The 21,287-nt window shown below is 41.7% G+C and overlaps 1 protein-coding gene across 1 annotated transcript in view; it reads left to right on the top strand.

Annotated features, from left to right (window-relative positions):
- LOC137291577 (excitatory amino acid transporter 3-like) overlaps positions 1–21,287 on the top strand; it is a 41,264-nt gene that overhangs the window by 15,620 nt on the left and 4,357 nt on the right. Inside the window, exons 3-8 of the mRNA XM_067822957.1 lie at positions 15,990–16,032; positions 16,759–16,885; positions 18,291–18,468; positions 18,969–19,202; positions 19,461–19,655; positions 21,000–21,134. Coding sequence (XP_067679058.1) covers positions 15,990–16,032; positions 16,759–16,885; positions 18,291–18,468; positions 18,969–19,202; positions 19,461–19,655; positions 21,000–21,134 — 912 coding nt within the window. The remainder of the gene's footprint in view (positions 1–15,989; positions 16,033–16,758; positions 16,886–18,290; positions 18,469–18,968; positions 19,203–19,460; positions 19,656–20,999; positions 21,135–21,287) is intronic.

The following is a 21,287-nucleotide window of genomic DNA, read 5'->3' on the forward strand; positions in this document are numbered from 1 at the left end:
CACATACTACATTCATCCATCACCCATACACACACATGCCCCCAAACAGAACGCACGCGCTCACACATCCTGCGTACAATTATATTACAATTACAACTCGTACCTTTTAGTTGTTAAAATATTCCGGTACTTCAAATATTTTTGCAAGCTATTTAAGCTCGACTTGTTGTGAAGCAGGTTTCTGAGATGTTGTGAATGCAGATGATATCATAATGTCTTGAGTGAGTGTGAGTGAGTGAGTTTAGTTTTACGTCGCACTTAGCAATATTCCAGCTATATGGCGACGGTCTGTAAATAATCGAGTCTGGACCAGACAATCCAGTGATCAACAACATGAGCATCGATCTGCGCAATTGGGAACCGATGACATGTGTCAACCAAGTCGGCTAGTCTGACCACCCGATCCCGTTAGTCGCCTCTTACGACAAGCATAGTCACCTTTTATGGCAAGCATGGGTTGATGAAGGCCTATTCTACCCCGGGACCTTCACGTAATGTTGTGTCTGAATCATTTCAAGTGAAATTATTTGTCATTATTTGTCATTTACTGTAAAAAGTAATATCAAAGGATGACACGATACGCAATAGAACGCTGCGCAAACCCATTTAGTCTCACTAGAACGACAGACCCACAATCTTGCAAAGATTGACCTTGAACAAGAGGACTCCTCCATGTGTGGATGGCGGGCTCCCCACAAGTTCCGAATCGTCACACTGTCTGAACAGTGAGACAAGCATTGATACTGTTAAGCTTTCTCATGTCTGCGTGATAAACCTTGATAGCAAAATGTCAAGGTTAGGAGAGACGATTGCTTGATTTCGCAGCAGAAACCAACATTTGCTTCAAAGGTAGCAGATGAGAGGCACAGGAGAGACCTTTATTGATTTGAATGTTTTGGTAAGGAAAAAAGGGCATATATTTATTGTACATGAAAACAATTAATTGTATGTCTGTATTGGATTATATATTTAGATATTCATCATTATAGTTCCACTCAAATCAATTCCCAAATCAATTACTGCCATCAAATCATTTAGACTCTTAGATTCCGAAAATCAGAAGGTCGCATGTCATGTGGGTGAAAAATGACATTTCAAAGTTAACAGTTTTTTTTAAAAAAACAGGGAAATGTTAGAAAGAGGACGCTTAAAATAAAACCCTTGCTGTGGTGAGTGAGTGAGTGAGTGAGTGAGTGAGTGAGTTTAGTTTCTTTCTTTATTTGAAGAAAAGAGACAACCCCAACGTGACACCGTGGTCCAAAATTGGTTCAGATCATAAGCTTGTTTGCTTTTGTCTCAGAAACACAGGTCTGTTTGTCTCTGTAAAGACTGACCAAAAGGGGTCTATGTCCCCGCATTTCAGTAGACTCATAGATGACGTGCACATAGGAGCTAACCATTAATCCTTAGCGCCACATTGGCAACAGTAGCGAATTCGCTTCTTGGCAGACATTTGAGTCAATCGGCACGTTACATTCCAAACTGGACCTTGGCCAACAGTGGGAAGAATCCATATTGAAACTATCTGGTGTAACAACAAAATATGGCGACAGCCGGGAATCTCACACAACAGTTCCATTTGCTTTTGCCTTGATATCTAGCTGTTTGCTGTATGTCTGTTGATCAGAAAATAACATGGCTTCTTGGCAGCCATCTTGTTATTGACCCAGATGCGGAGAAATCTAACACTACAAACGGTACGGTTAGTCCCTGAAAAGCAATATTTTCCCTGAATTTCCCTTCTGATTAATGTGCCTGTCGAAATTAAATATCTTTAGCGTCTAAGCGTTAGTCAGGGCGTATGGTAAGTTAGAGAGACAACTTTAAATGTCCCATCAGCACCATATCTGTCATTTTGTGTCCGCTTGTTGTGACGTCATAGTTTATTTTACCTCCAACACGTTTTCTTATTGACTAAGCGCTCTTCTGATATTTTCAATGTACCTCGCCAGCAAGCTAGCAAGCGAAGTACATTTCAATGTGGCCCGCTACTAGTGGCAACTCATTCGGTACTTCGTGGCAGTACTCTCTTTATTTCGAATAACATTGAACCAGGCATGGTGCACGGAAAGTACTGATGTTTTGCGAAAGCAAATCGATGGAAAGGACATAACTCTAAATCTGTTTTTCTTGTATCGTTTGCAAAATGTAATGATGGTTACGGAAAGATTTGCCTAGAATTCCAGTGAATAAATTTTGACAAAACGTTCCAGTGTAGTACCTAAATTTATGAATATTAAGAAGGGAAATTACACCGCAGCGATTTAAATAAGACAATACCTGCGGGGAAAACAGCAAGATGCATGACGCGAATCGTTTGATTCACACAGGTTGGCTGAAGTGTACCATCCGATACCTATGCTTTAGACAGTTGAAAATTAACATTGAGGTGTTCGGTAAAATAGATACGTTGTCCCCTGGTCGCTCGGGGCCATGGGAACATAAACAAACATCGAGGGTACATCAGCCCATGCTATCCTCGTGACCAGTGAACAACTTTATAATGTCGTCCCTACAAGGTCCATTATACCAAGGTAGAATCGATCGTGTACGCATTTGGAAGTAGTTTTGCCCCAAGCAATTCCAGTTAGGTTTTCCCTATCTAAATGGTTCACGTTCCGTCAAATACTGTGTCACTTTGATTGTTAACTGAGTTTCAATTATTTCACGACAGTCTGGGAAGTTATCTGTTCTTTGCATCCGTGACCTTTCCTCGCCTACCCAGAGACTGATCATCCTAACGCGGTAGATCCCATGTTTCTCACATCACAGGGTTCACACCATGGTGACAATTCCTAATTTATAGATATCGGGGTTGATGATGAATCTTCTAACGTCATTTTACGTTCCGTTTAAGTACAGCATCCTCCTCCTAAAATTCATGTACAAAGTAAGTTGCACACGCAAGAACACTCGCAAGCAGGAGCACGCACGCGCGCGCAAACACATATATATATATATACACACACACACCATCTCACGTGCAAAATCATTGTAACACCCACCCCACCCAACCCCCCGGTACAAACCCCAGAACTTGCCCAGAACAAAATGGGTGATACTGATCCTGCTAAATCTCGTGTGCCTCGTGTATATGACAAAATATAGTATGAACAAACTGGTTTTACAGGTCGGTATTGCAGTGGTACGGAGTGGCCTGCGCCACTGTCTCCCCCAATGGCCCACTTCGCGTGAATGATTAATATCAATATTTGATCTTAGCAGTTCAAAACAAACTTTTTGAGGGCAAATGGCTTTAAAGGTTGAACAGAGAAGGGCAAACAAATACCATCATAACGGGACACATCGGTCTCGTTTCACTGTTTTTGCCAGCTGTTTTGACGTGTTTTAAGTTTACACAGTTCACTGATAGAAATAATATGAACATAAAACGATGTAGTCAGGTAAATAACAGCTACATCTTAAGTGTTCACCTTTCTCTTTTTCTAAAGTTTATTTCACCTCTGTAATTAAATAATTCAAAGCTCATAAAATGGCGTGTCGTCATTTCAAAATCAAAGATGGGGTTGATGAGGAGTTTTATTGTTTTGACATTTTCCAGCTTGACTCACGAAATGAAGCCTTACAGTAGCTTTTAATTATTACAGTTATTATTGAATGGGTATTTCACCCCTGAAAATAATATTGTTCGATATATACTTCCCATCAAAAGGTTAGACTCACTAGTGTAATTATAGCCACTTTCGTAAGGCAACTGATCTAGATTTTATTTTGCAAAGTATTCCTGTCTAAACTGTTTATTTCTGTCTATAACTGTTACTGTTACTGTTTTCACATGGACTGATCTTTTGTAAAACAAATTTGGATCGTTGAAAAGATTACAGTCATGGGTTCTATAAATGATAAAAATCAGTGACAAATCTTGACAAAACTTTGCACCAAAACGCAGCTGTTCACAAGCACGATATTTTAACAGGGGCTTGTATTGCTGAAAGTAATACGTCCTGGGTCCAACAAGCGTACACTGACATCCATATACATAGAAAGAAGGAAAGGGATGTAACGCGCACGAAGTTGTCAAACACCCCACCCTCGATTTTGATAATTTGGGATTTATTCGTAAGGGAATTTATCTGGCTTTATTACGGTAAGAATCGCGGCTACATATTCCACAATTTCCCACCCAGAATTCGCCCATAATCGAGTGAGGTGTTTGACAACTTTGTGTGCGTTAAGTCCCTTTCCTTCGTTATAGGTATAATCAATGTCACAGTACGTTTGTTGGACCCAGGACGTATTAATTTCAGCAATACAAGCCCCTGTGCAACCATATATGTAAACATAACATATAGTGAATGTTTTGAGTGAATCTAAACTTTTGATGTGAAGTATACATGCGAAGAACATTGCCATCAGTGCAGCATAAAATCAGTGCCCATGGAAGCTGGAAGGGGACGTAACTCTAAATACCTTATGCACATTTGTGCCCAATTTTTAACAAGCCCTTTGATGTTAATTAGCAGATTTCAGATAAACCAAGTTGTGTAAAACAAATCGAGACCTATTTGCTCATGCATCAGTTTGAGTTTTTTTTTTCAAAACGTTACAGAAGCGGCCGGTGTGGAATGTTCCTTTCAGCAAAGACAGTGTGACGCAACGATAATTCAGACTCAGTTTGGCGTACAACAAAGTATTCACATTGTTCGTTGTGGTGTCAATACGCAGCGGCGAGTCAACACAACCGCAGTCTTGCGGAACCCGTGAGATTTGCAATGTCTCATTTTATTTGCAGACGGGTTTTTCCCAGCTGATTTTTTTTCAACCTTGCGTAATCGTTCTTGCCACTCCGATGGTTCAAGCTTCCTCTACCCCTCTCCAGCGTCCAACCCCTCTCCTGTACAAAGCGAAGTGACTCAAATCCCGTCTGCTCAACTCTGTAGTTGAGAGGATGGCGTGGCTTAGTGGTTAAAGCGTTCGCTCATCTCGCAGAAGACTCAAGTTCGATTCCTCACATGGGTACAATTCCTTAAGTCCATTTCTGGTGTCCCTCATCGTGATAATGCTGGAATATTACGAGGAGCGGTTTAAAACAATACTCACTCACTCACTCACTCACTCTGTTTCCCACCAAGTGTTTGCTATGAAACGTGACATGACAGTATACATCGGTATATCTTCAGTGCTTGTGTACGTGCGTGTGTTTTGATATTCATTTGGATTCGTAACTACCTACAAAAACATCATCATACTCTGCGAGCCGTGTCTCTCGCTCTTTCCTCATATTCCACATTTTTCTCGCAGCGCCGACTGTTTCTGCAAAACTGTTGCCTAGGTATATCCACTTTACCCAAATAGGACTTGCGACGTTGTCAAAGACAACACACGTGCAAGAGTGCGTGGATGCCTGAGTCGGGTTTAAAGGGAGGGGCCTGCATGGTTCGTATATTCCATACGATTTAAAGTAAATGTTATGAGTTGGGCCTATACGCAAGTACTTTGTTATATATGTTATTGTTATTGTTATTGAGATTACACTTTCTCAGTGAAGTGTAGATTTGAGTACTTTTGTAGGGTTGAGTCCCATACGGGATTCGGTGTCAGGACACAAAGTCAGCCGTTTAACCCACTCAGCCACCTCAGCTGCCACTAAAATTGAAGTCGAAGAGCTGGCTGTCTACACTTCGTGTACCCTTCTGATAAGTGTAAATTGGCACTGCTCCCACGGTCAAAGTTATGAATACGTCATACCATTTAGGAAGTGGTTAAACATAACAATTCTTAATGTCACTGTGTATACCATTTAGAAAGTGGTGACACAGTCAAATGTAATATTTCTGATTGGCATTATGTATTCAAAGTAAAGTGTGTGCATAACCTTTCACTTTAAATCTCACAAGATATGACAACTATTGACGCTTAAGAGCATAAAAGTCCATAAAAGAAGAAATAAAATTTCCTAAGTTTCTGAATGAGGCGGGAATGCCACACAGGACGGTGGGGTCGACCTCTGTCGGGTAAATAGTTTGGCATGCTCCATTCAAAGGAACCGTGTACAGTTCTGGTACAAAGCAGGTGCTGGGACGGTCATAAGCCAGTACATTTGATATCTACCTGTTCTGGTGACGGTCTGTCTATTCTTTGTGTAATTGTTGACGGAGCATTATACCTGAAGTATATACGGTGACATGGCTACACTGGGGTGGAGACGCCGGGACCTCAAAGCGATCAAAGCGCGACTGCTCTCGAAAGTGTCGTAAATCTGCTCTTGGTATAGGCTTTGCGGCATTGGTGAAGCGACTACTGTCGTAAATCTGTTCTTGGTATATGAGTTGCGGTCTTGGCGACGCGACTACTGCCGTAAATCGGCACTTACGTATTATGGAACTTGCGATATTGGCGAAACGACTGCTTCCGCAAAACTTGAAATTAAATACGAGTTACTTATGAACAGAAGTTGCTTCAGTGGTAAAGTTATCATTGCATCTACTGCAACCGGCAACCTGTGTAATGTTGTAACCCCTAGCTTACTGCGAAAGGAGCGAACAGTATAAGCACTGAGCAACCCCCTGTGTTTGCAATGAGAATGGTTTATTCTCAACTAGATGCAGTTAGAAATTTGAGCATTTAGAACAGAAATGTGAAATGTTACTAATAGTATGAGTTATCATGAAAATACATTTTTTTGCCCATCATACCACTAATTGTGCATACACATAGTTGTGGATAGTCTTATAATTTATCTGTAACACAAAATATTCATAGACACGTTTTGTGAGGAAAGACTTTGTATCGTGAATGAGTGAGTTTGATTTAACCAGTATTTCATCTATAAGACGACTGAATCCGAAGGGTAATTCAGACATAATTCAGGGTCTAGTAATAGCTCCTAGAACAGATATAGTTATGGCAAATGAATATTCAAAATCAGGCGAATCTGGGAGTTTAAACCAGGAACCTGGTATGAGTGAGTTTATTTTTACGCCGGGAGATGCCAGAAATGGGCTTCACACACTGTATCCATGTGGGGAATCGAACCTGGGTATTCAAGGCCCCTGAGAGATGATAACACATTGATAAAAGGCATGCATCGGTGATGATATTTGATCATTTAGCTACACAACACCAAAATACTAGTATCTTTTCTACCGGGGTTAACGGTTCAGTCTATCTAATCTCTATACACAGCTGTACCCTCAGCCAAGCTGATGAAGGTTTATCATGGTCCACATCACAGTAAGACGGTTTGGTTACCAACACTCTTAGCCCAGCTCGTTGGTATCACATAGTGCAACCCTTTTGTCAAGTTGAGCCTGGAACGCCCTCCTGTTCAATGAAATATGTCCTTGTTATTCTAAAGCAGGACGAGGTCTTTGATAACACGATGACTTAACAAGCGTCATGCTCTAGATGGTCTCCTTGTAACTTCTAATGCATTTTCCTGCATACAGACCTGTCTATAGACCTATAGACGTAGCCCCGCAATGTGTGTGCGTTACGCATAACCATTATACAAACAACAGACACCTGACTAGCTTGAACAACTCAGCTGATAGCAAAACAACCCGATAGACAGCTACAGGGTTGCATAGTGATGATGTATAGAGTATTTGCATAGTGATGATGTATGGAGTATTAGGTTATGTAGATGTGTGCACAAGTAAGCTTGATACTTGGATGCATGTCATTAAATATTTACAATAAGCCAGTGTACATGTGTACCTGTCGCTGCATGAAAAGGTCATGTCATTAAATATTTACAATAAGGCAGTGTACATGTGTACCTGTCGCTGCATGAAAAGGTCATGTCATTAAATATTTACAATAAGGCAGTGTACATGTGTACCTGTCGCTGCATGAAAAGGTCATGTCATTAAATATTTACAATAAGCCAGTGTACATGTGTACCTGTCGCTGCATGAAAAGGTCATGTCATTAAATATTTACAATAAGCCAGTGTACATGTGTACCTGTCGCTGCATGAAAAGGTCATGTCATTAAATATTTACAATAAGCCAGTGTACATGTGTACCTGTCGCTGCATGAAAAGGTCATGTCATTAAATATTTACAATAAGCCAGTGTACATGTGTACCTGTCGCTGCATGAAAAGGTCATGTCATTAAATATTTACAATAAGCCAGTGTACATGTGTACCTGTCGCTGCATGAAAAGGTCATGTCATTAAATATATACAATAAGCCAGTGTACATGTGTACCTGTCGCTGCATGAAAAGGTCGTGTCATTAAATATTTACAATAAGCCAGTGTACATGTGTACCTGTCGCTGCATGAAAAGGTCGTGTCATTCGTGGTGTGTAACGTGTCATTCGATTGTGTCTCCAAGCTGGGTCATCGCAACCCTTTTATCCGTATTTTATAATGATCTTTACAGTTGTTATCCGTATTCTAGAACACTCCATTCAGTTGGGTCACCGTCTTATCCATGTTTAGATTCGGTCTGTTTAGTTGGGTTACCACAATCCGTGTTATCCGTATTCAAGAACGCTCTTTTCAGTTGTTATCCGATTTCTAGAATGTTGCACCAGTTGGGTCATAAACGCCATGTTATCCGTGTTCTACAATGTTCCATTTATATGGGTCACCACAGACAGTGTTATCCGTATTCTAGAACGTTCCACTCATTTGGATCATCACAACCCGTGTCCTTTCCAAATCAACTTCAGTATGGTGTTACATACGATGAAGATAATGTTCCCATGATGCATGTGTCTTCAAGTATGAGGGACGGTGAGGTAATGTAGTGGTTGGAGTGTTCGCTCGTCACGCTTATGAAACCTATTTCTGGGGTCCCCGTCGTGGTATTGCTGGAATATTGCTAGAAGCGGCGAAAAACCAAAATCATTCACTGTACATGGGCACACTGCGCAGTGTTTCAACTAGATGTTGTAGTCACTGTATTTTACTGTAATGACTGATCATACATACAGAAAGTGTCTTAAAAGTCCAGATGGTGGACAAAGCTGGAACTAAAAACAAAAAACAAAACAAAACAAAAAACCCAAAAAAACAAAAAACAAGAAAAACAAAAACAAAAAACAAAACAAAACAAAAACACACACAGTGGTTGCTAAGTGGTACTGAACCAATATTGAACACAAGCCGCACAGAGGGTGTTATCACATGATGGGTGTGTGGATGAGTTACGTTTCAGCTTTAGCAATATACCATCACTTTAACCAGTAGACAACCCAACCATTTATCTTCGAAAACAAAGAACGTGAATAGTGAGATCAATATGAACCCAATCACCAGAAAAGAGCTTCACATAATGTAGCTATATGATGATAATGAAGCTCGGGTATTCGGCGTGACGGCGTGACGCTTTAACCACTAAGCTACCCCCCACTGAGCCATCATTTCATTAAGCTATGGGGTAGTCTAGTGGTTAAAGCGTTCGCTTGTGAGGCCGAAGACCCAGGTTCGTTTCCCAAGTGTGAATTCCATTTCTGGTGTACCCAATAATTGTCTCACAATCATGGTTAGAGCAGACATGTCTCTGGTACCCATTGGTTGTTTCACCATCTTGGTTACAGTAGGTTGGTCTTCAGTACCCAGTAACTGTCTCACCATCTTGGTTAGAGTGGGTAGATCTCTAGTACACAGTGCTTGAATTATTATCATGATCCCTGGGCAGATTAGATCTCCTGAGCCATCATTTCATTAAGCTATGGAATCCCAGAAGGGTTATTGTCGCCCTCGCATAACAAAGTCCAGCCTTAACCAGGGCGCGAGAGTCTGTGTATATGCTTTGAGCGATATATGTCTCTTCACGAAGAGGGGCAGTGGGGTAGTCTAGTGGTTAAAGCGTTTGCTTGTGAGGCCGAAGACCCAGGTTCGTTTCCCATCGTGAGTACAAGTGTGAATTCCATTTCTGGTGTCTCCCGCGATAATGTTGCTGGAATTTTGCTAAAGCGGCGTAAAACCACCCTCACTTGTTCACGGAAGAATAACAAAGCGCCATCGTAGTGACTGCCCTAAACGTCCATTCCAGGTCTCCATACACGCACATTTGTAATTCGATCTAAAACACCTCAACATAGTTAGCATATTAAATATCAGATTTCTTCCCGTCACGAAATCACAGTAATGCAGGTATATGCGATACACGTGTATATGTATACGTGTCACGTTTAGAAAGCTGTGCATGTAATGTACATAGGGTTTTGATGCTTTTGTAATCTTATACTCGGTAGGAGCAGAATGCTGTTCGTTGACATACATGGCGAACATTCGAATTCCTTTGTGTCACATTACGGCTTTTATTTGACACGTTAAAATTCAGAAGTATGTTTGCATTAAACAAACTTCCTCCACGACTAGGTTTTTATTACCATCGGAATTGACTCAAACATGTGAATGACTGGTATTTGCATAGTTGTATAATTATACACTTGTGGTTGTGGAAATCTGACGTAATGGGTTACAAGCACTGCGTTTGTCTCGACCTGGGGTAATGGAGAAGATTAGTTCTCGTTTCCCCACGCTGGTTTCCCTGTTGGGAGGGTTGAAAAGGTTTTTCCAAGTTTGTCTCATCATCTTGCTTCCCGGGCAGAGGAGTTACCCGATGGTAACCTCACCATCTTGATTTCCTGACAGAGTAGTTACACAATGGTTACCTCACCATCTTGATTTCCTGACAGAGTAGTTACCCAATGGTAACCTCACCTTCTTGATTTCCTGACAGAGTAGTTACACAATGGTTACCTCACCATCTTGATTTCTAGACAGAGTAGTTACCCAATGGTTACCTCACCATCTTACCCAATAGGTACCTCACCATCTTCATTCCTGGACAGAGTAGTTACCCAATGGTAACCTCACCTTCTTGATTTCCTGACAGAGTAGTTACACAATAGTTACCTCACCTTCCTGACTTCTGGACAGAGTAGTTACCCAATGGTTACCTCACCATCTTACCCAATAGTTACCTCACCTTCCTGACTTCTAGACAGAGTAGTTACTCAATGGCTACCTCAACATCTTGATTCCTGGACAGAGTAGTTACCCAACGGTTACTTCACCATCTTGATTCGGAGTAGGTTTCCTTTGTCCAGTGATTGTCTTGATCGTGATCACTGGTCATAGTAGGTCTCCAGCACCCAATAATTGTCTCACAATCATGGTTAGAGCAGACATGTCTCTGGTACCCATTGGTTGTTTCACCATCTTGGTTACAGTAGGTTGGTCTTCAGTACCCAGTAACTGTCTCACCATCTTGGTTAGAGTGGGTAGATCTCTAGTACACAGTGCTTGAATTATTATCATGATCCCTGGGCATATTAGATCTCCAGTATCCAACGGTTTTCTTAGCCTTGTTTTCTGAGCGGAAAACGCACCCAGTGCACAAAAACGGAATTCTGAGCAGATGACGACCTCAATACCCAATGCTTGCCTCATCACAACTGCTGGCAGAAGAGGTACCCCTTATCGAAAGCTGGACAAAAGCACCAGAGACAAGGGTACGATCAGGTAGGACTAAAAGGAACTCTATTTCACTCAAGACTACAAACGATAGCATGATTCACAAAGGTACACGCAGGCACACGCTCTTATAACACATTTAATGCACGCACGAACGCACACACATACGTGTTGACTGGATGTTTATATGTCACTGAAGTCCTTCGATGTCAGTCAGAACAATTTCTGGCCTTAGTTTGGTTGCACACGGCTGGTTTTCACTGGTAGGTTTGAGGTCTTTCTGCGATCTTGCTCTAGTGTCATTACCATCGAAACCGGGAACCTTGAAGTCAGGGGGAACTACTCTTACTTCAAAATGAACAGAACGAGTACTCCAATTAAAATACATGTGCTCATCCATCTCTATTTACATTTGAGCGCCTTTCAATTTGTTTGGGAAACAGTCATGTCTTTTTGGTCCTAAGTGAGTAACTTGGGTTTATTGAAACGATTGTACATTATTCCAGTTATTTGGCAGCATGTCAGATTACTGTCAAAGGGAAGTTCCAAGTCAGGCTTCTCCCAAGACAGTCAGCTATTAAGTGATGCGGTTCCATCTTTATTAGGTATCCTCCCATTTCGCTGACAGGTGTTCGCAGGGTTGTCTCCCATTAGTTACACGCGCCGCCATTTGTGACACAGTCAGATTAGAACAATACCCACGGCCTTCACAGAGTCTTCCATACATTTACGGTTCAATGAACAGATTAGCTACTACCTGTTACATACACATTATAATGGAATAGTCCAAACAAAAACACAAGAGAAACACCATTAAGCTGCATTATTTACTTTGGAAGTTGGCCGTAAAGACATTAGGGTAGGGTAGGGTAGGGTAGGGTAGGGTAGGGTAGGGTAGGGTAGGGTAGGGTAGGGTAGGGTAGGGTAGGGTAGGGTAGGGTAGGGTAGGGTAGGGTAGGGTAGGGTAGGGTAGGGTAGGGTAAGGTAAGGTAAGGTAAGGTAAGGTACGATACGATATGAAAGGAATCTATTCATGATCCCTGTAACCCGTGTCAGCCTGTGAAGACACATGCAGGAGTGTATGTTGAGTAGCCCCTAGTCTCTCCGTTTCTGCAAGCATCATTGATAAGGCATTCATTACAGGATAATACACTTATTCATTACTACCCAGTGCGTTAAAGTAAGAAACGGTACGACGGGACTGATTGTTGACACGACACACTTTGACATAATACACACTGCCTCGCTCCTGCACGACATACGTGTCTTCATCTTGGGTTGATTGTTCATCTAGTGAGAGCGTCTATGCCTGTTGAAGAATATAAATTTTATGCTTTGGTCCAATTCAAAGAGTCGCTGTATATGGTCGGGTAGGCACAAACGTGAGGTTCGGATTTACGTGCAGAATGTGTCATTCCTTACCTGTACTAAGATAGGCTAATTCTTCTGTGCCGGGGAATGTTTACCTAATGAGCTGTTCAGATGTGTTTGACTTGCAGGAAAGGAGGCCTCCCGTAGGAAGCCAGCGTTGCTCTGTTGTGTCTTCGATGCTTATCAGAATTTGTGCCTGGACTGGCAAAATCACCCAACGGAATTCTTTTCCCAAAAGGTTTAACTTCAGTTTAACATTGACTTCTGTTAAGAAGAGCAAGCCTTGTTATTATATTTATATTTGTATTTATGCTAACGGAAAGGAAAAAGTAACTGTACACAACATGACATTGCAAAAAATAAAAGTTACTGGAAAAATCTTGCCTGGTGCAAACAGCAACTAGTGTACAGGAGACAAGATTGGGAAGGTGTTTTGTTCACTGACGAGATTTTATCTGGACAACTCAGATGACTGAAGTAATGTGTGAGTGAGTGAGTTTTAGTTTTACGCCGCTCTCAGTAATATTCCAGTTATATGGCGGCGGTCTGTAAATAATCGAGTCTGGACCAGATAATCCAGTGATCAACAACATGAGCATCGATCTGCGTAATTGGGAACCGATGAAATGTGTCAACAAAGTCAGCGAGCCTGACCACCCGATCCCGTTAGTCGCCTCTTACCACAATCTGAGTCACCTTTTATGGCAAGCATTGGTTGCTGAACGCCTGTTCTACCCCGGGATCTTCACGGGTCGACTGAAGTAATGACGTACATACGGCTAGGTGAATGATAATATTCAGCGTCAACAGTTTTGTGGAGGAATCGTTAAGGTAGAGGGAAAGGGTGGACGTGGGACATCACATTGCATAATCGGACACAAATTGTCAATGGTAATGTACCAGGTGTACGATACAGGGATGAGGTGATTGGGTATCATGTGCAGCTAGTCATTTCAGGACAGTGACGTAACTTCAGGTTTCAGCAAGATGACGCCCGCTCACATGTCGCTCGTGTTGCATACCGAAGCATTGACCTGTTCAGACAATGACCTACTTTTCAAGCGATCTGAATTTTCTTGTGTTAAAGTGAAAATAGACACCACACACAACTGAATCCCAAGTCCTTGTTTCGTAAGAAGTCGGTATTTACAAATGAATTTCAATTTTAAACTTTAATGCCACCGTATTGCTATATTTTATGTCAAGGTTTATGCAGTTTACCTTACCTGAGAAATCACAGACTGTCCCTGTTTTTTGAGGTCGTAAAATGATTTACAATGCATCTGGCTCACTGGTTACACATTTTATATATTTGGTTGGTTCTTATTCGGGGGAGTTATGTAACGCACGACGAGATTGATATAATATCATTTTCGTACCAGACTGCCAAAGTTTTCTAGCGGTAGAGCCTCGTTTTGAGATTTCCTCGATTTCCAGGTTTCCGTTTGTCGCTGTATGACAGAGCACGCTGTGCGACATGTTTTCATGCATTAGAAGGAGCGTCGTGTTGCAATATACAAGTACCTAGACGTATGATATCATACTTATTAACATTTATGTATCCGGCTAAATGAATTAGTCTAAAAATTCTGGACTGGTTACCGCACTAAGTTGCGTACTAGGCCGGGACCCAACTACACAGGAAACGAGACTGTTCTGTAATCAATGTTTAGGATTGTCCTCAGACAGCAGAACATTCTGGTACTCACCTGGTGAGCTGTTTCCCCTGTCAAGCATGCTTGGAATGAAATGGAGGGACGATTACATCAAGCCCAGAATCAGTCATTCGCTTTCGCTAGTTTGATACCAAATCATTAACTCGTTTAGTGAAAATGGTATTACACGGAAGGTCGTTTGGTATCCTCTGTTTATCATATCAACAGTTAAACAATAAAACACCACAAATCACGTTATTTTTTGCATTGAAAATGGCAAAACATCAAATAATGCACAGCTACCGTCTTTATTCTAATGTATGGTGATCAGGTGTCATTCACTGACAGAAAAATTCCACAGATCAAATTCAATGTGTCTCTATGTGGTCCAGAATCAGTTATGAGTTCTAAAACTGAAATGATTAACAATGGCTGAGGTTAAAATTCAACATACAAACACGAAACACTTCTCAGCATGACAACGGGTAATGCAATCTGCCACCCGTGAACTATTGGCCATAACCTTGGCGATTCTTGATATTTCACGCCATGAACACGTGCAGCACAGTGTCACGGTTGCTAGAATGTAATCCGGTAAGCAGGAATGGATACTTGTCCGTAAACACAGATTATATCTCTAATAACCTAGGTCGTTGCACTATCATACAAAGAGAGAATTTTATCCTTATGGGTACGAATTAGAGATGGCGTCGGTTGTCTCCCTTTGTTGTACACGGTATCTCACCATTCGAAACTACTCGCCCCTTTCCGTGACCTGAATGGCACGAGTAGTTATGAATGGCTATCTCACTGGATCCAATTATCCGATAGCCACTTGGCAGCAATATCGCGGTGGGGACACCAGAAATGGGATTTGCACGTTGTACCCATGTGAGGAATCGAACCTGGGTCTTCACCATGCTTTCAAAAAGAAGTTCCGTACGGAAATATATATATATTTCCATTTGGTGTCCATTACTGAGCTGATTTACGTTAGCTATTAAATGATGTATTATAAGACTCCCATACAGAGCATAACCATACGCCTTGAAGTATTGGGTAGAAGTAACTCAAATAACGGCTCGGGACAGGAATTCAACCATGACTGAACAGATTGACGTGTCGTTTTGGTAAACATCTTCCAAACATAAGGTAAATACTTTTTGGGGGCAGTGTGTTGCCTGGCCGAACATTATGTTAGATGCCTGTTGAACATTTAGAGTGAGTGAGTGAGTGAGTTTGTTTTTGGTTTCCTCTTGATTGGTTGAACGTGTATTAACAACACAGTGGATCACAGTGCGGTAAATACATTGCATTTTTAATGCCATCTTTATTGATGGATAAAGAATATGACAACTATTAACACTTTGTTGAGTTGTGTTTTACGATACACGGAATATCATTCTCAGGTTGAAAAGGGAAAATTTCGTTAAAACGGCACGCTCGCTATACGGAAAAAGTACGCCGGTATAGCGAGCGTGCCGGTTAAGCGAAGTAATACTATACTTATTTTATGTTTTAATTCCTCGAATCTTTGCAATTCCTCATTTTTATATTTCAGACAATGCTTCCCGGACAACTTGGTGGAAATCGCCTTCCTGAAGGTAAAATTGATAGCAAAAAGGATTTTGAAAGGGTCGTAGTCCTAAAATGACAGCCTGGTTTATAGGAACTAGTTTTGGAAATGGTTTTGTCCCTTACATTTCTCAGTTTTAGCTCAATAGACCCGCCACGCGTTGGGAGTAGTACTTGCAGTAATATAGTTTTTGTCTCTCCTGACTTTACCTCGTTGGTTTTAAACAAAAACAACAAAAATCCTAACTCTTTCCTGTGTTTGTTGCTCTGGCATCCTATTGCTGGTTACTCGGATATGAGGTGGAACAAGTATAGGTCGCCATTATATACACTCACGAACCGCATCACCCATCACTCAATCAGTCACTCACTCAATCAACTCACTCACTCACATATTGTGATCATGATTGAACTGATGTTTTGGTCAGTGATGAGTTGAGATTTCATTTAGGCAGCTTAAGGGTTTACATACGCCTAGGTGAACATTACGCTAACGCGTCTGTTTAGCGTAGTCAGTTTGTTGAACCAGCTTTATGATATGGAACAAGGTTCCTTCAGTCTTCCAGTGTCGTATTTGTGTCGTCATTGCTAAGCCCGCATCAACACCAATGGTGGACACACACGAAACTGAATTTGTGAATTTTTTTGCTTAAGAAAATATTTTAACTTGAAATAATGCAGTTGCTACATTACCTACCATTCACCATGGACAAGATGCTCCTTCCTTCTTGAATGTTGGATGGTTTTCTTTGCAGCCCGTGACAACACAGGAGGAAGTAGTCCCAGAGGAGGAGACGATGACAACGGCCATAATGAACTCAACCGTGTCGACAATGACAACGACGGAAATGACGACATCCAACACTACCACAACACCAGCACGTAGGTACTCATCCGTGTGGGTTCGGGGCAGACTAGCTATTCGTGGTCCCTTCGCTTTTAACATAGACACGTGCACGTCCAGGTGTTCAACTGAAACATGTTCAATTACTCCGTAAAATCCCCCAATCATTCTGCGTTCTGCATGTTATATTTTTTCTCCTCAAAACCGTTGCATCCCTGTTTAACTTTCTCCAAAGTTCCCATTATCTTTTCCTGCACAGCCATAAACACACACATCAAGATTCCGAGGGGAAGCATCTTGCCGGGCCCGGGAAGTTTATGTAACTGACTGTTATAAAGGAGTTATGTCACTTCACTATCCCTTCATTTGACAAATCAGATTCCACCTTGAAAATCACATTTGTTTCTTCTAATCAACCCTGACAATCAAGACCCTCTGGATCCGCCTATGGAATTATACCATTTAAATACCTTGATATAATATATGAAATATCATTATATGAATAATCTCGAAACGATTGTCACAAAACCTTGTTCAGCAGTTGTCGAATTGGATGTTTATGTTAGTTATTTTGGCTTAGCCTGAGAAACTGAATTTGAACTGGTCTTTAGCAACCCATGTTTGTTGGCGGCGACGAACCAGATTGGTTGTCAGGCTGGCTTACTGGTGAAGCATCACAGCGATCCTCGATCCACAGAGGCCGGCAACGCCAAAAATGGCACTCGATAAATGTTTTTTCATTGTCCATTGTCATGGCGTAAGCACGGTATGAAAAAATATAGAGCTAAGATCACGTGACACTTTGATGCCCTGTTTTTATGTTACAAGCCTATGTGCTCCCATCGACGACCATGGTGGCAAGACACTACTTTGATGCCATGTTTGTGTGTTACATGTCCGTGTGCTCCGATTGACGATCATGGTGGCAATGACTGAATTGTTTTGTACCGACTTGATGTTAATGCATTTACAGACCGCCGTGATTCATCTGGAAGGCACGTGCGCCGTTAAACAACATACACTCGAACTACTCGTAATTTCCACAAACTGTACATAAATCGTCCTCTTCCTTCGTGTTTTGTTTCCTTGTTGTTTAACGCCGCACCTGTTAAACGCATTATTCCAAATATATGGCATCGACTTGTGAATAATCTGTAGATAATCTGGACCAGACAATCCAGTGATTGAATATGGATCTACGCCTGACTATACCCGATCCCGTTAGTCGCTGAAGGTCATCTCTACGTATATCCCTCGTGCTACGTCATATCAACAGGGATAGAGTGGTAGCCTAATTGTGAAAGCGTCTGCTCATCACGCTAAACACCCACATGGATACAATGTGTGAAGCCCTAGCTGGAATATTGCTAAAGGCGGTGTAAAGCCATACTCTCTCACTCACTCATGTCAGTAATCTGTATAACTTCTCCCATTCTTCTTCAGCCAAGGTGTACAAACCTGTGGTGGGGAAAGCCAGTGGTATGAACGTTCTCGGTGTCGTCACTTTCTCCATTTTCTTTGGCATCCTCGTCGGCAAGTTGGGCGAGAAGACGAAGCCCCTGAAGGATTTCTTTGACGCCTTAAATGAAGTCACCATGAGGCTGGTGTCCCTTGTTATCTGGTACGTCACCCAAACAAGTTACCCTTTCTCGTCACAGGTCGCCGTGGTTTTGGACGCCATTATCTTGAAACAATACCCGGTTGGTAACGTCTGTATCTGTAGCAGTACCCTGTTGGTTACGTCTTTATCTGTAGCAGTATCGGGTTTGTTAGGTCTGTATCTGTGGCGGTAACCAGTTTGTTACGTCTGTATCTGCAGCTGGATTCGGTTAGTTACGGCTGTATATGTCGCCGTACCCAGTTTGTTACGCCTGTATCCGTAGCGATAACCAGTTTGTTACGTCCATATCTGTGGCAGTACCCAGTTTGTTACGTATGCATTTGTAGCTGAACTCGGTTACGTCTGTATCCGTAGTGGTACCCAGTTTCTTACGTCTGTATCTGTCACGGTACCCATTGTGGTACGTCCGCATATGTGGCAGTACTATTGGTTATGTCCGTATCTATACGGGTTGGTTATCGGTGTGCTGTTCCTAATACTGAGACGTACTGTTTCCGCAGGTACTCCCCAATCGGTGTGCTGTTCCTGGTGGCCCATAAGGTTGTGGAGATGGAGAACCCAGAACAGACATTCCAACAACTGCTGTACTATTTCCTCACGGTCATGGCAGGACTGATCGCCCATGGCTTTATCTCACTTCCGCTCATCTACTTCCTGTTTGTCCGGAAGAACCCACTCAAGTACATAGCAGGTGTGGCTCAGGCGATATTCACAGCACTCGGCACGGCCTCCAGGTGAGTGAGTGAGTTTAGGTTGACGCCGCCAATAGCAATATTCCAGCAACATCACGACGGTGGACACCAAAAATAGGCACCGCACATATTCCCCAAAGTGGTGGAACCCGGGCTCTTGCGTAGAACCGACAACAATCTAAACTCATTTATACCCCAGAGGCCCATGTAATACATAAGTGGGTTTCTGAATAATTGATGACACGGTACTCCTCACACGAATCCTGATTAAGGTCTTAACAACAACCTTCATTGCCACAGCTCAGCAACTCTGCCAATCACGATGCGATGTCTAGAGGAGAATAACGGAGTGGACCCCCGTGTGACTAAGTTTGTAGCCCCTGTAGGAGCTACTATCAACATGGATGGCACTGCGTTGTACGAGGCTGTTGCGGTCATCTTTATTGGTCAGATGCAGGGATACGACCTCAGCATTGGTCAGATCATCATCATCAGGTAAGTAAATCATGGTTACATATATCATCATCATCATCATCACTGTCACCGTTATCATCATGAACTGTAAACGTATCAATATGTGTATTTATGATATTGAGTAAGCACTTGATTTTATAGATCGCAGAAAAGCTGTATAATGCCTCGCTATACCGCGCGTTTTACATTTGCCAATAACCCATGGGGTAGTAGAAAGGAGGGAAGGTATTTGTACATGATAACATGGCGACAATATACAAATGTATGTTTCCTCACACAAGGGAATTTCGAATATCCCTATTTTCAACCCTAGTAAATCTGGAATGGATTCAGAGATGTCAGCACTTATTACAATTAGAGTTGACAAACCTTTGATATAACTAGGATATGATTGACACACAATTTACTGATAAATTCTAAGACTCTGGGAATATCCATTATTTTTTTTACTACAGATATATTATCGTTATAATTAGCACCAACTGGAAAACAATGATCAAATGAAACTGGAAAATACAACTATTTGAAAAAAGAATAAAATCATAAAAAATGTTCATAAATAAAGCACGCAAGACGTATCATATGCATGTACGGATCATTGTCAGAAACAAATTACCGCAGAACGTATGAAGAATATCGCCGCCGAAAAACATTTAAGATTTTAAGGAAGTTATCACTCTTGAGAACAAGTTTCTAGAGAACTTATGAAGATTGTCACTATCAACAAGTTTCTGCAGAACTTATGACGATTATCACTATCGGGAATAACCTTCTGCAGGATTTATGAAGATGATCACAATCGAGAACACCTTTGTGCAGAATTTATTGAAATGATCACTATCGAGAACAAGTTTCTGCAGAATTTATGAAGATCACTATCTACAACAACTTTCTGCTGCATTTAAGAAGATGATCACTATCGAGAACACCTTTCTGCTGAATTGGGGAAATGATCAATGTCGTGAACTAGTTTCTGCAGAATTTATGAAGATGAGAACAACTTTCTGCAGACCTTATGAAGATGATCACTATCGATAACAAGTTTCTGAAGAATTTATGGAAATGATCACTGTCGAGAACGACTTTCTGCAGAATGTTTTAAGGGTATCACCACTGAGATCACGTCAGACTTACAGGATATCACTGTAGAGAACAAACTACTGCATAGCTTATCATATGCACGCGGAGAACAAGATGTTTCAGAACCCATGGGAACATATCATCATTGAAACCAATTTCTACATGGATTAAAGAACTGAAACCCCGTCTTGGGAGCTGATATAACATGCTGTCAGTCTGATGAAGTTATAGCGAACAGTATTGCCTGTAGGTGCTGTAACGTTTATTACTACATTTGTGTTGCAGCATTACGGCTACTACGGCCGCCATTGGTGCAGCAGGTGTTCCCCAAGCTGGTCTGGTCACCATGGTAATAGTGCTGACAGCAGTGGGATTCCCCACAGAAGACGTCACACTTATCCTGGCTATTGATTGGCTATTGTAAGTACTGTTTTCATGTAACATCATCCAACCACTCATGGGCTATGGTAAAACTACGCGATTTCACATCGCCGCTCTCCATATTAATTTGGACCTGATTCTATCCTCTTAAATTATACCTCCGTCTTATTTTGATAAAGGTATGTCACCCAA

The sequence above is a fragment of the Haliotis asinina genome, chromosome 7 (assembly GCF_037392515.1).
Source record: "Haliotis asinina isolate JCU_RB_2024 chromosome 7, JCU_Hal_asi_v2, whole genome shotgun sequence".
Classification (NCBI taxonomy): domain Eukaryota; kingdom Metazoa; phylum Mollusca; class Gastropoda; order Lepetellida; family Haliotidae; genus Haliotis; species Haliotis asinina.